Here is a 16,295-nt window from a genome sequence, read left to right as displayed (position 1 = left end):
GCCTTGCTCTTCATAAGATATTCAATGCTTCAGTTCCTCCCTTGCCAAACGATCTCCTTCCCTTTTTATAGACTTAGGCCTTACTCAAACCATCGTCCAAAACCATAGAGATCCAATACTAGGGACTCAATACCTAGGTTCAACACTTTGGATGCAATACCAAGGACCAAAACCATAGGTTCAAATATGTCAGACTAAATACCATGGAACAACCATACGTTTTCCCACATGCACGTGCTTTTCTTTGCATGAAAGTGCATGCATATGTATACGTGCCTTTTGATCGGTACACTCGCATGTATACACGATTTAGTCAAGAGGAACTTGCGTATACCTCATTTTCTTTCATTTTGAGAGCCTGAACTGTGATCTGCTCTTTGAGTGAGTTTCCATCAACGACAACACCTGAGCCATAGTGCCAAACCTATGTCATAATGCGAACACATAGATGGTATGGGACCTATTAATATACGAAAATGAATACTATATTTATACTATGATAATATGAAATAATGCAGAATATGTTTATGGAATTAATCATGCAGGTGATTTTGAGGAAATATATACAATAAACTAATTATGCTTATCATCTATTCATGCAATGAATACATATATGATTATTTATTCTTACTCTATTTAGAAAATGAACTATATTAATTAATTTCATTAGAAGATCCTGAAGGAAAATGTATATGTATAGGATTGAGACTGCACCTAGATCCTGTAGGAACCTAGGTTCAGCCAAGGCAACCTAAGGTTGTAGGCCACTGTGTCCTATATTGCTTCTTGGCACACCTAGCAAAGGGGATCAAAATAACTGTGATGGAAGGAAACTGTAAGTATCTTTCTAAACACAATATGGATAACTTGGATGTACCAGGAAGATAGTCATCATCCTGTAACTGGTATTCTTCCTCATATATCACAGGGAAGCTGAGTGATTCTAGAAATTTATGATTCAAGGACATCTAAATGTTGCAATGAAAATAGAAATCTCCATGAGCAGGATTATTACGCCTAAGTATTGAATGAAATAATAATTGTAGTGGACTATGGAGAGTCACTGGTATAGACCAAACTGAAGAAGGCATATTAGTTAAGTAAAATTGTAGTAAGAAAACATTTCTATAAAAATATCTCAGTACACTGATATACGAAATAGATATTAAGAATACATCATATGATCATCAGGAAGACAAAGGCCCTAAAGACTGATGTCGTAAGGGAAGAAACTTAGATAGTTGCATAACGAAGACCATGTTCACAGTATGTGGCGAAAGTAGAATAGTTTGATGTCTTTTCCCAAAAATTCCAACAACAGAATCACAAGCGAAAAGAGAAAAAAACATATAACCAGTATATTGACACAAAACTTCCATTAACCATAAACCATAATTGTTCAGGAAAAAATTATTGTAACCATTGAAAAAGAATAGAAGCGCAACATATAGCAAACAAACATAGACTACCATATGATTTATGCACAGGAACTAGAAGTCTCCAAACACGTATTTTAAATGAGACAACCAATTGCAAATAACCCAATATGTATAAGGATGTCATATAGTGCAGATAATAAGATGGCACTCTAGACACAATACATTTTAATAATTTTAAGACAACGTATGAAAACTTAAATCAATTTATGCAGGCGATATAGTCGACAAGATATAGAAATAGTGCATCCACCTCATAACCCATTTGTGTGAAGGTTAATATTTCCAAAGCATATGAAAAAAACCCACTACCCAAATCGTGTTACAAATGTGAGACCCCTATGGGAATTAGAGGGTGCCCTTAACATCAAATTCAATATTTAACTAAAGAGGCAACTAAATTGTAGTTAACGACATTATTCAATGACTTCCAAAACAAAAATAAAACTTAGAAAAGACCCACTTCTAGAAATGGGGCGACCAGGGTATTAGAGTCATCCAAGTAGGAAGTCCAAGCTAGATAGAAGCATTAGAGAAGTCAAGGAATCTAAAACCGGCCTAGTAGAGGAGAATAACAAAGTATTAGTTGATGATTGTAGACGAAAACCCTCTCACAACACTAGGAAGCTCCTGAGAGGAGGAGACATTACCTGCAAGTAAAGGATGCAACAGTCCTTAGTTTAAATACTCAAAATTTAGAAAACAAAATGACAATCTAAGTGTAGAGGAACTTAGTCAATCTAGAAATATTCCTGAGAGGGGTTCTTCGACCGCTAGACGCTGGGAAGGAGACCTGCAAGAAACCTTGGCCTGTTAAATATTAATTCATGAAGGGGAAAACAAATGAAAAAAAAATGAAATAAGCAAAATGCAACATGGTCGAGAGTAACCGAACCCATCTTACCCTGCATAAAAATGAAGACATTGGTGGGCGAGGCACTGGCAGTTCCAAAAATTTGTCGATGCAAGAATACCCTACAAAGAAGAGCCACCATCATGTCAAAACAGTTGCCTGCAATGAGGAATAAACATCTTCTCAAAAGAATGGATAAAATGGTAACCTTAAGGTCAAGGCTATTTAAAGTAAAGCTGTGACAAAACTAGATACCTTACCCAAGAAGGAGCCATCAAACCCTGAAATCCGGTCGATGGAGAGGATTAAGTATGAAGGGCGCGCGAGACTACCCTATAGCACCACGAATGTTGCCATGGAAATCCCCCATCGAATCTAGAGCTTTAGCACTCTGGTTCTGGGGAGACGGAAACGTAATACCAAGAAGGAACAGGAAGAGTAGATGCGTCGCAACCTTCTCCACTACAGGCGATCACGACATAAATGAAAAAATAACCAAGGGATTCATACACTTAGGGTTAGGAGGAAAATTGACAGTTGTTGATTTCCTCCAGGAATTCACCACCCTTAGTGTCTTTTTGATCAAGCGCCATCAATCAAATATGCATAGACGAGTGATCACATGGGTTTTCTAATGTGGCAGAGTTTCATTAACCCAAAGGATTGATGAGTCTGAACCATATTGAATGCGAACATGGTAAGGGTAGAGAGGGTCTCTCCCTTAACCTAGTTCAAGGTATGTGGGGTGGGTAGCACAAAAAGTTAAATAAATGGAAGTTAGGTAAATGAAATCAAATTCATATGGTATATATGATAAAGAACTTTTCTATGAACATATATAAATATATAACTTGGTGGGTTGTAGCTAGGTAATGATAGCTTTCGGGGAAAATATTCCACTCAAAAAGGCTTAGATATTTATTTCCATAAGATGGGATATGAGTATATAGGTTGATAGGAGAAATGACAAGTAGAACAATTAAGGGTATGGTCATTACAGGGTAAACCTATGATTTATAAATGCTTCTTCTATACCTTAACAAATGTATATACATGTATAATAAAGAAATATCCTTTTTTTTCTATGTAAAATTAATTCTATTAAGTGGAAGAGAATGTATTTACAGGGTGACCGAAGTCAGTACAATGCTCTGAAGAAGAGCCATCATTCCAAAAAAAAAACCAACATGAGCCTCCTTCTAGAGGTGAAGAAACCCATAACCAAAACAAAACCACCCATAGAGTCCCATACATCCCAATCAAAACCAAGAGATCCGTTCGTCAGCAGCGGGAAGAGACCCAAAACCCAGATGACTAAGAAGCAGCCGAGGATATCCAAAACTGGAACAAAAAGAAGGAGGATTACCTCCAACAGAAGCATGCTACTCATCAGGTTGTTCCTCCACAATTCAAAACCATCTGAATTCCTATTCATACTCACCAGGAGCATTGAATTGAGCAGAGGGGTCGGGATCGGCAAGCTGCATCTCCGTGTCTCGAATAATTCTCCCTGGTTCCGCTTGTGTAGGCTGTGGCATCATACCAATGCCAAGCTAGAGTGCAGGGGGAGGACCATCAGCAGCTCCTGAAACTCCCATATGACTATTAGTGCCTTCCAATTGCGTGGTTTCACAAAACATCACCGTGATGTGTGCAGTGACCCGTGGCCGATGAAGCGAACTGTTGAAAGTAAAAATGGCATACCTAGTTGTCGAGGGTGGCCCTGGAGGTAGATTGGATGCGCGGCGCCTTCCTTGCCCACTACGGGTACTCAGATAGTGCCGAGTGAACAGCTCGCTAGTGGCCGGCGAGTCCGAATTGGAGTCATTGGGGACACACTTGGGTTGGCCTCAGCAGCAACCCATTCTCTGTCGAAGGCGGGCCATAATAGGAGGGGCCTCCGACGGAAATCCACCAAACACCACTCTGAAACCTCGAAAGCCCACAACGGTGGGAGAGGACTGAACGACCACGCTCAGAACAGAGCCAATGTCCTGGAGGTTCGAGCTGAGGGAGGAAGATAACATAACAGAGGGAATGTTGCCAACCTTAAGACTAAAAACCTCAGAGCCAGTGGAAGCGGAGAGGCAGTCCCCCCCCTCCTTTCCAAAATCTTTACTCGAAACAGGACCAATGCACCCGAGACTCGAAAACATAGGCCACTTCCCAGAGCTCGAACTCCAGCCAGTGCCAAAGAGAGAAATAGCACAAACCAGACACAGCAACTCTGCTTCAGGCTCAGAATTGACAGAGAGGACCCAGCTTAACACCTCACCTAGCTGCATCGCGCTAGCATTACCCTACTTTTCCTTATAATTGTCTTCCCTTTCTCGATTAACCCACACCATAACTGCCTCATTGATGAAGGCCACCATCGCTTGCAGGTCACAGCATGCGAGAGCCGATGCATTAACAGTGGATGTTGTGGCACTTAACGGGAGAATGTAATGGCCTGCATGCCAGGCTGCTCTCCCCCGATTTACTTTCCTCTTCACATACAGGGTGGGTAGGTGTCAAGCTGCCTCCCACCACCCCTGTCCCATCACACTGATCGCCTCCCTATTCACCCGCATCGGGGGGCTGCATCGCTTTGAACCAACTTGGTGAATTCCTGGGCATGGTCATGGTTTTGAATTATGTCAGTTGTGCCTAATAACATGGTATGTCTTGCTTCCACTCCCAAATTAGCCAGGAGATCCGCGACTTTGTTCCCTTCCCTCTTGGTATGATTGAAACTAATGGCATGATTGTTGTGGAGGAGGTGTTCTATGGCCTCCAGTCTGGCCTCAAGCCTCTAGCTATTAGCAATTTTCATCGCATGGGTCCCATTTTGAAGTTGTTTGGCCATGTTTATGAGGATTTGGGAGTCCCCTTCAATCTCCAGGGGCTGGAAGTTGAAGTTCTTGGAGAGGAGGAGCCCTTGCGAAAGCCCTTCTAGCTCCGTCGAGTTATTAATGTCCCAGCCTATATTCCCAAAGTAGGGGAGGATTGGAATCCCTTTGTAGTCTCTAAAAACACCCCCAAATCCTGCATTTCCAAGTTTGCCCTTAGAGGTGCCATCGAAGTTGAGCTTGATGGAGTTCTTAGGGGGAGGGGTCCAAGAGTCCTTCCTGCTATGACTGCTCCTTATCATGGGAGGTGAGTGAGCGTCCAGTTGGAGGTTCAGATTCCAATTTGCCCAGATGGCTTTTTCAGCGTCGGTGGAGGGAAGATCTTCCTGTGTCCACTTGCCTATCGCCAAGGTCTCCTGGAGGTTGTGACAGAAATTGCCCCATAAGATTTCTGGAGGGGAACTTTGATCCTTGAATATGCTCTTGTTCCTTTCTCTCCAGATCATCCAGAGGAGGAGTCCAGGGATTATTCTCCACAGGTGATTGAGAGTACCACTTTTGTAGGGGGTATGGTGCCATTGGCGAAGGGAGTCGGGGATGTCTGCTAAACCTCTGCAATTTCTCTGACATCGGAAGCTAGCTTTGTCCCACAGTTATTTGGCCAGAGGGCAGGAAGCAAGGAGGTGCTGAAAGGTTTCTTCCTGATCTTTGCAGTTGACACACCTAGAGGGTCCATGAAAATTCCTGCGTCTGAGATTATCCCAGGTAAGAATCTTGCGATGCCCCACCAGCCAAAGGAAAAGAGAGATCTTGGGCCAAATGCCTGGGGTCCAAATTCGACTCCAAATGGGATCTGGGGGGTCTGAGTCCATGCATAAGAGCTTGTAGGCTTCTTTGGTTGTGAAGGTACCCCTGGGCGTGTAACCCCAACGGAGGATATCCTTGTCCTCCGAGCATCTGATAGGCCGATTTTTGAGCTCCTCCTCCAGAAGTTGCTGAGTTTGATGATTGGCATGCTCGATTATTCTATTGCTGTTCTTCCATTGTCGGTATCCTTGATTCATGTCCTGGGTCCAATTCTGCCATACTTCTTCTTGTAACTGTCCTTCCCTGTATCTGTGTGGATGTTTTTCAAGGATGTTATGGAGTTTTGGCAGCTGGTTCCATGCGTCCATCCAAAATCGCGCCGATCGTCCATTCCTCACTTCCCAAAAACTGTGTTGTTGGATCATTAGGTAGTGTTGTTTGGCAGCATTCCAGATTAAGGAACCTTTCACTGTGGGAGTGTACCTGATCAGATCTTCCGGCGGCCTGAGATTGGCATATTTGGCTGTCCAGATGGTTGCCTATGGCTTGCTGGGTGTTGTTACCCATTGCCACCATATTTTGGCACACATGATTGAGTTGCTGTGACTTGGGTCCCTTAGACCAATGCCACCTTTTTCTTTAGGCTTACAGAATATTGTCCATCTCACCAAGGCCCATTTGCGATTGGTTCCAGTGGCTCCCCACAAGAAGTTGCGTTGAAGGTATTTTATTCTTTTAATTACCCATTTGGGCGCTGCCAAGATAGAAAAAAGGTATAGAGGCATAGACTGAAGGACCACTTTGATTAGGACCAATCAACTGGCTATATTCAAAGTTCTATGAGTCCAGAGATTTAAACGTGATTCTAGCTTCTCAAGGAGAGTGCGCCAAGAGGCGTGCTTTAAGGCGGAAGCTATTAGAGCGGCACCCAGATATTTGGAGGGAAGGGTGTTAATGGTAAAACCCAGAATACACGCAATGGAAAATTGAGTGACCGGGGGGGTATGGAAGAAGTAGGTCTAAGATTTAGCCGTATTGATGCAAGTGCCAGAGGCTTCGAAGAAATCATTCAGCAGGGTTTTGAAAAGAGAGGCTTCCTAAACAGAGGGGTACCCAAACAACATATTGTCGTCCACAAACTGTTGGTGGGAAATCGCAGGCAGATTGTGGATGGACAGACCTTTGAGATGATTGGAGAGGAGGGCTTGCTTAATGTGATGACCCAGGCCTTCGGCATCAATACAAAAAGGAAATGTGAAAGGGGATCACCTTGTCTGATTCCTCTGGAAGGCCTGAAGGGACGGGAGGGGATGCCATTAATGAGGATGGAGAAAAAAGTGGAAGATATGAGGCTCATGACCCAGTGCACAAACATATGTGAGAAACCGAAAGCTGATATCATTTTTTGAATGTATAACCAATTAAGCTTATCAAAAGCTTTTGAGAGATCGAGCTTGAGGATCATACCTGCTTGTTTGGAGTGCTTGAGGGAGTGTATGACTTCATGAGAGAGTATGATTCCGTCCATGATTTGCTGCCCCTCTACATAGCCCAACTGTTTTGTGAGATGAGCATGGGTAGAAACGGTTTCAGCCTGTTAGAAATCACCTTGGTTATCACCTTGTATATGACATTACAAAGTGAAATTGGCCTAAATTTGTCTGGTGTTCTGGTGATCTCCTCCTTGGGGATAAGCGCCATGAAGGTAGAATTAAGGGAGGGAAGAAGCCAGTGTTCGGTGCGCAATTCCTCCACCACTTTCCAAACCTCTTCTTTTATCAGATCCCAAAAGGATTGGAAGAACGTTGTGGTAAAGCCATCCGGGCCAGGGACCTTGCCTTCCTTGAGCTGTTGCATTGTTGTATCCACCTCCTGTTGCATGATAGGATGTAAGAGAAGTTCATTTTGCTCTGCTGTAATGAGTTTGGGCACATTAGTGATGATTTTATCTATGGCCGGAGTTCTGTCCAGTTGGGGTTCTTGATGAACCTACTTAAAATGCCTGAGGAACTCCTGCTCGATCTCCTCATGATTTTCCAATCTCTCCCCTTCTGGATTCTGAATGAAAGAGATAGTGTTGTGCATCCTTCGCGGTATAGTGGTTCGATGAAAGAATTTAGTGTTCCTTTCTCCCTCTTTCAGCCATTGAATCCTTGATTTTTGTCTCCATAGGATTTCCTCCTGCTTCCTTCGCTCCTCCAATTGGTTATGAATGCGTAGTTCCTGAGCCAGGGTATCCTCATTGTGTCCTTCTGAAATGATATGTTGCTGGAGCTCTGCCATCTCCTTGTTTAAACTTTGCTGGGATTGAAAGATGTTGCCGAATGTCTCTTTGTTCCAAATATTGATTTGGGTCTTAAGGAATTTGAGTTTTTTCTGGAACTGAAACATTTTTGAACCGCCTGGTGGGGGAAAGGAGGTCCATACAGATCTGATGAAGTCTTCTAATGTGGGGTGTGAGAGCTAGAAAGCCTCGAAGCGAAAAGGTTTCCTTTTTACATCACCTGGTCTTTACCATTGGAGGGCGATCGGCCAATGATCTGAGCCTGAGTATGGGAGAATTGAAGCTGATATATCTCCGCCTAGATGCACTATATTGTCAGAAAGGAGGAATCTATCAAGTTTGGATGCTATTTGCTGTCGTCCAGTTCTATGGTTGCTCCATGTATGCGTACCATTGCAAAATTGCATATCTATGAGAGCATTGTTATATATAAAATCCTTGAAGTAGGGAACCTCCTGCTCCAGTCTTGCACGCCCCCCTTTCTTTTCTTCCATCTTGGTTATCATATTATAGTCCCCTCCTACTATCCACAGCGGATGGACTCTGTTGCTGTTGAGTTCTTCTATTGTGTTAAGAGCTGCAATTTTCCTACTGGCTATTTCGGGAAAATAAACGTTGGTCAAGTGCCCATACACATTAGTCCCTACTATGTGAAAGTTTGCTTGAATCATGTGATGCGTTGCATGAATGTCTTTCAACTCAATCACTTGGGTGCTCCAAGCAATTGCCAATCCTCCCGAAGCCCCTGTGGCATCCACTGCCACCGAGTGACATCCTGGCCAAGCTTTAGATAGAATATTTGCTATAGCACTATTATTACACTTAGTTTCTTGTAGAAAGAAAATTTGTGGCTGCTCCTGCTTAATCACATCTTTTATTAGTCTTTTTTTCCCAGGGCTATTGAGCCCTCTTATATTCCAAGAGATCAGCTTCATGGTTCACTGTTGTGGGTGGGCTTGTAGTACTTAGTTAGCTTGGCATACCTGCCTGATTCCACCAGAATTTTCCCTAGCGCAATTGTCCGCTGGAGATCTGTTCTTCTCCCTCGCTTTTTGGAATCCTTGGGGGGTAAGCCTATGTCCCATTGACTGCCCAGTTGGATGCCAAGCTGCTGCTGCTGGTACGCTCTAGCGATGATGACTTCTAGTTTGCTGATTTGGAGCTCTGATATTTTGTCATAATCCATTTTCCTGCAAAAGTTCTCCATTGCCAGGATATCAAGACCATTTAGGTCAATGCTCTCAGGATCTTCCTCCATTTGTTGTACTTGATTTTCCTCATCCACAATGAAAGCATGGCTTAAGGATTGACTGGGAGTGTCATCCACCTCCATATCTTTCTCTTTTTCCTCGGAGTTCTTGCTTGCCTTCTGGGGTGAGTCCGGGGGGGAACTGACATGCAAGGGGTGGCTGAGGGCACAGGATCAGGGAGGGTATGCAGGAGATGGTCAGCTGAGGGATCGGCGAGGACCTCAAAACTGTTGCTGGTAGAGGGGATGGAGGCAGCATCCGGCAAGGGTTTTTTCCCTGAGGGGGGCTTCTTGTGAGATCTTTTACGGGAGGCTACTTTAGTAAATCCTTCTTGATCTGTCTGCCCTGACGGTGCAGCATTGACATAGTTGAGATTGAGAGGACAATCTCTGAAGAGATGACCCAATGCATGGCATCTATGGCAGTGAAATGGGACATGCTCATAATCTAAGGGTTGAACCCATTCGAAATCATCATGAAGAAGACTTACCGAGTCCGGGAGGGGTTTGTCCAGACGCATGAAGACACAAATACGGGTGTAGGAGGTGTATCTGCGCAGTTTCGTTTCCTCCGCCAATTTTACATACTCCCCCAATCGATTTCCTATGTCCTTGAGAGAATCTTCATCCCAGTACTCCGCCAGAAGCGAGTACATCTTAATCCATACTGGAGCCCAACTAAGGTCTTCCTTGTCTGGGTTGAACCTTTCCACCCACACTCTTAGGTAGAGGTCCACTGAGTTGAAGCAGTAGGGCCCTTGATTCATGATACGGTTTCTATCTTCTATACATAGAAAGATCACCGTGAAGAACCCTTTGGGTCCTAGTTGCAGGGTAACATGGCCTTTAGGCTTCCATTTGGCTGAGATCCAGCCATGCAGAGCCTTTTCCGTCGGCCAGAAGCCAATAAACTTTCCAATAAGCGCATGGTCCTTCATGAACTGGATTTGTCCATTGACCCTATGGCTTGGCAGTTCGATCTTGGGCCGTACAGCAGCCACTGGCTTGCAGGTGTTCGATGTGATCGTGGGCCTATCCTCTGTTTCTGGGGATCCCTCCAAATTCCCGTTGGTTTCTTCTGTCGCATGCGTGGATGGGTTTGTATTCTTCTGCCCTTGAAGGCGATCATTGTTCTCTACTTCGTGCCCTAGCTCAGAAGTCAGAGAGCTAGAATTCCCTTGAGGCTTATGAGTGGATGATGGGGAGGGCGATGAGGCCCCCCCTTGGGTGAAGCCCATTGCCTTGGCGGAGAACCAAAGGCGGTTTGTTGGTTGATGGCAGCTGATCGTTCTGCAAGGATCTGGAGGAGTGCAGGGAATGTAGGCAGCGCAGTCGTAGGGTTTACAGAACCCTAGTACCCAGAGCACTCAAGCTGTATAATAAAGAAATATCATTGATGCATCTAAGAATTAATAGGACTCTGACTATGGAATACTTAAAAAAAAACAATTGAGGAAGGGTGAATGACAAGGTACTTCAATAAGGAGGATAGGATAAGGTGTATTTCCTTTTAGGATTATATATTATAAATTTCTTTTAGATCTATTCTATTTTCCTCCATGGCTCGTTAGAAATATTGCATGCCCAAATTTCATATCCATATTAAATAACAAGGGTCATGAAAGTCTCAAAGAATAGTTATTTTCTCATGTTCAAAGATCAACTAACTTGCAATTATTTTCAAATCCTTAATAAAATAATAGTTTATCCTTTTATCAACAATATAATTATAGTTGAGCTTGTGACATATATCAATTCCAAGATATTTTTGGAAAGAATGTCCCTATAAGTTTTTTTTCCATATATAAACGTATCATATGTGATCTTTCTGCATTTATTTATCTTGACTTTTAGTTTTTGAGTATTAACAGTCATACCCATCTTGCGCACAAAAACTGGAAGGTACTAGTCGCTTTCCAAAACCACAAGGTCTCCTTGCTAAAAGAACATTATCAACAACATAAAAAAGGAAGAAGAATGACTATACCAATAAGTGTGATTTCAACACAATCTACTTCTTCCAAACCCTCTTCTAGCTTATCAATGTATATGCTAAAAAGTATAGGGGACAAGGGACATCGTTGCTTGACTCAAATATTACAACTAATTTCTTCCAACCAATGCTTAGCGGTCCTAAAGTTGGAGATAAAATTCTCATACAACCTTGTCATAGAAACCCTTAACTGAAAAGGAACCAATTTCTTCCAACCTCTCCAAAAGTTTGTCTGTGTGAAAAGGCTTTCTAAAGTCAACTAAAAAACAAGAAAGATTAATTTTGTTATTATTGACATTCCTTCACAATGACCTTAAGAGTAACAATGTGGTTCACACTTGAATGATATCTCCTAAACTCAACATAATCTTTAGTTCTTTAATCATAACATTTTAACCATATGATAATCTTCTTTTCCAAATAATTTCATAAAACTAAAATAAATTGGATCTAATCCCAATCATTCTATAATTAAAAGTAATACTTTTATTAAACTTTAAAAAATAATGCAAAATTTAACTAAATTTCTTAATTTCATATTATATACAAATGAATGAATGTAAATCTTTAAACACAAACTCGGGCAAAGTAGGTTTAATTCTTGATTCTCATTTTTAAATAAAAATGGCTTCTCAAATTCTACTAAATAAGGTATATTTAAATATGAATAACTTTAAATATTGTATATTTTATATTTTTAATACCTTAAATTATTTATGAAGTTATTAAAATTATTAGTTATAATATTAAAAAAACTAATATTTTTCTATTCAATAATGTTTTTTTCTTCTTAGTTAAGTTCAATCTAAATTGGAATAAATGTCAAATTGTGTGATGTCCCCAGTGAATGTAAATATTTATTTACTGCATTTGAACAAACTGAATACTATTAAAGTTTATATAACTAATTACTTTTTATTAGAAGTTTAATGGAAAGTGAAATGTCAAAATGATGGCAGTAATTATTTTTTATTAAAGTTACATGGAAAGTGAAATGTTAGAATGATGACAGTTTTACATTTCTCATATGTCAAGTTGTTATAGACATTTTTGTGCCTTACAGCATAGAGCATGAAATGTCAATAATCTGAGGGATCCAAAGTCCCTAAACATGTTGTTCCTACCCCTAGAGGAACAAGGTCAGCAAACCACAGCACTACAAATCAGTTCTCCACTGAAAAACACTCAAAAACAGGTCAATTTTGGATCAAAGCAGCTGCTCCACTAAGCATCTGCGCTGAATGTCAAAAGCTCTATGGTGTACCTGCGCTGCATAGCAAGTGCAACAAAGGCTACCTACGCTGGGCGTACTTTGACATGTGGAGGAATCTTTTTCTCAATGTGCCAGTGCCCAGGAAGCTTCCAAAAAGACACTTGATCATAAGATTCGCCTAATGATGAGTTAAGAGCTTCTAAAACTCCCAGTGGAAGGTGGAAACTCCGAGTGAAGAACTGAAGAACAACTAGAGTTGAAGAGGACAACAAGTCACACATCAAGCTAACTTATCTTCACTCCAAAACTCTATATAAGGATCTCATCCCATGGGATCTGGAGGCCGGAATTTTGTGCAAAGAATTGTTGTTGGTTTACAGTTGTGAGTATTGGGTGATTGCTTGAGGGAGGTGAAGAAGAGATTTCTCTCCGTCGGGAAGGTGATGCTGGATTGGACCTCTCATGGTTGTATCATCGCCTGAACCTTACTTCCATATATTAATAAAGCATCGGAGGTTCTTCTATTCGCATGTGTTTCAATGGTGTATTGTATTACTTGCATCTTTGATTTATGCTAATCCTTGAATCGATTATGAATGTATGCCTCTTGTAGTTTCCTTTTCTTGTCTTATTTGCAGGATCTCGTGTAGCTGGACCCGTGAAAAGACTTGGATCTGGGAGCAAGCGGCAAACGAAGGAGATTGGATCGACCATTTGCGCAAGACATCGGTAAGTGGATCTCTTCCTTCTATCTCTTGCATGTCATAAAGAAGAAACTTTAGATAGCTTTGCTTTCAGTTGTTGCTAAGGAACTGTCACCCTTAGAGTGGGTTAGGGTCATTCCGAGTTGGATACTTTCCCCCACAACAGACTGGAGACTCTGCTGGGGATCGTGTCTTGTTGGTAGCTTATGTTTCTTGCTATTCATTTCCTAAACAAAGGGAGTACCGAATCGAACTGCATTCGAATCCTTCGAATGCAAAGTAGAGGGCAGCTACTCTAGCTCAGTGCTGGGCATGTTTATGATTTGAAGAGCTGATCCACAAGGACTCTTTTTAGCCCTTTGTGATAGTGTTCATCTTCCTTAATCATCCTCTAGTGTATACTTGGCTGATAGCCTCTGATTTGGCCAAAAACCATTGATTTTTGAGCAAACTGTGACCCGGAATCTGAGAGAGACGAGAGTTGTCTCATCAGTGCAGCTGCAACAAAGGCTACCTGCACTGCAACGCAGGTCCCGAAGGGGCTACCTGCGCTGCATCTCAGATTGACAATGCAGCACCTGCGCTAATCCAGTTTTGCCTTGTGCAACTGGGGTTCCCCACTGTCTGTTGCCCAGTTTTCAGTATTGTTTTGCAGCCTGTTGTCAACCTGTATACCCAGCTGAAACCACTTCTCTTTGCCTTCATTCTGCCTCAGTTGTATGAAGAAACCGTGATTGTTCTTATTGTATTTCTTGCTGTCATTCACAGTTTCCCATAGCGAAAGTGAACTAGTCTTGCTATGACCTCTTGGATCTAGACCTATGAGAAAGTGTCGTTGTGATTCTAAGAGTTAGTTTATTGTTGTTCATAGCTGCTTGAGCATTTGCTTTCGTTATATGGTTCGAATTTCAGTATTTCTTGTGTTGAAACGAGTGAATCTTAAGGTGTTCTTTTGATTATTGGACAAAACTTGTTTGCTTTCGCTTGAAATTGAATTCGAAATCATACAAAAACTTTCTTTTTGTAATACATCAACATTAAGGAAGAAGAAAAGAAATACTTGCATTGTGCATGTGCATTTTGACAGTTTGCATTTCGATTTAGGAAAAGTGCATCAGTGTGTGCTCTATGATCTGTTTGAAAAGTTGACGTCTTTCTTTTCCTTCAGTAGTTAAGGTTTTCATAAGTTGAAAGAATTGAAAAAGCTTGCTTATCATTCTTAGACTGCATTTAGGAGTTGTATCATACATCACGTGGTGATCCATAAAGGCAAACTGCTAAGCAAGATCAACCTAAAAAGAACTGAATTTATCTAACAACGCTTTGAAACATAACGAAACACAGTAGAGGTCTAGGTAGAGACATGAACCGGCGTCTTTAAACATAGTGACTGTCGATCTCTACGAAGGTGGGTGATTCCTCCTGAGGGACGATAGCACTAATACGGACTTGTGCCCCCACGTACCGTCGCGTATATTGGGGGACCCCTATAGGGACAAAGCCTTTATCCATAGGAAGCCGTGTCGGCCGCCCTACTGATCGCGATGCAGTGAACACAGCATTCACGAAGATCGACCACTCGTACCGTAAAACGTATTCTGTGGTTTCGCGAAAGGTTTGGCACACCCTCTGCCTAGAACTCCAGAGTAGTTTCTTTTGGCCTTTTTCAAACTCTATAACTGAAAAAGTCCATCCGAGCATTTGTCACTTCGGGCTCGTTAATACATCGAAGGAGACTAGAGTCATCTTTAGCTTTTTCTCGACTCTTAAAAAGTGAAAAAGCAAGTTGTGTCTAAAGCGTCGTCATATAAAATTCATTTTAAACGGAACATAATCACCTCCTATTCCTGCGTTGATCTTCGAAGTTAGTCTTTTAGCATCGTAAGTTCTTGTAGAATCGCTAAGAAATCTTTCGGATAGACTAGATATGTCTGAACAACCGTCGACATCTAGGACTGTGTCGTCCGACACAGCAACAGCAGAGCCTCCTGCTGCTACTCCAACGATGTTCGCTGGTATACCATCTGTCCCGGCAAATTGTCAACAACAAGCCGGAGTCCCATCAGGGACGAAAATATGGTTAGTTCCTATTTCTCCATCCGGATTATCATCTGGTACTTCTTATGTTGAAACTCAACAAATTGATCCAATGTGTCTTCAAAGGCCAATTTACCCTTTAAGTACTGGATTTCCACCATATGGAGGGCAGTATGCTCTTTCATTGTTCCCTCCCGGAGAACAACCATATGGGAGTTTACAACAAGGTTCAGGTCAAACTGGAATTACATCCAGCGGTTGGGTACCAATACTGCCCCAACAACCAAGAGTTGTATATTCAATGCAACCAGTACACCCTGCGTCGAATATTACCACCACACCTGCTATGGTGAATGCGTCGCAAGTACAAGTGCTACCTGTTGTAATACAACAACCTCTTGTCTTAGCGGCTCAATCACAATCTCAGGGTAGTGCCTCCTTATCTGGAGCGACTCAGGCTCAAACAAGTACTGTGACTCCTCATCTTGGTCAATCATCCAATATTGGTCAACAGCAAATGGTCCAACAACCAGAGCTGGTTCAATCTCAACAACCGCCATTCCAGCAATCATATCAAGGACCTGAGCAACAAGTCTTTGTAAGTAATGGGCAACCATGCTATAATGGTTATGCCCATCAACTTTGTCAAAGTTGTCAGCATTATGCTGGTCTGCAAAGACCCATTGCTCAGGCGATACCATCTTATCCTGGATATGCTTCACCTAACCTGAACCAACAGTTGCCCTTTGTAGCAACTCTAGAATTACCAGATCTAAACCGGCTGACGAATGATCCAATTGCTTATGCCCCTTGGTGGCCAGCAATTCCGCATAAACTTCCGTCGGACATTCCTAAATTCAATGGAAATCCGGGGGAAGACCCGTCGAA

The 16,295-nt window shown here is 42.1% G+C and overlaps 1 protein-coding gene across 1 annotated transcript; it reads right to left on the bottom strand.

The window, feature by feature from the left end:
• Nucleotides 1-8,438: 8,438 nt before the first annotated feature.
• On the bottom strand, nt 8,439-9,146 carry LOC149163498 (uncharacterized). Its single transcript, XM_089429149.1, has one exon. The coding sequence runs from the start codon at nt 9,144-9,146 to the stop codon at nt 8,439-8,441; it is 708 nt and encodes a 235-aa protein (XP_089285275.1).
• Between the last annotated feature and the right edge of the window lie 7,149 nt (nt 9,147-16,295).

Source organism: Pinus tabuliformis, chromosome 5_1 (assembly GCF_031772625.1).
Source record: "Pinus tabuliformis cultivar Carrire ecotype Pingquan chromosome 5_1, CPIR1, whole genome shotgun sequence".
NCBI classification, from domain to species: domain Eukaryota; kingdom Viridiplantae; phylum Streptophyta; class Pinopsida; order Pinales; family Pinaceae; genus Pinus; species Pinus tabuliformis.
The sequence above is the reverse complement of the archived record's forward strand: the minus strand, read 5'-3'. Positions and strand labels throughout refer to the sequence as shown.

Coding starts and splice junctions, on each gene's coding strand:
- LOC149163498 (XM_089429149.1), bottom strand. CDS start 9,146: ATGAAGCTGATCTCTTGGAATATAAGAGGGCTCAATAGCCCTGGGAAA.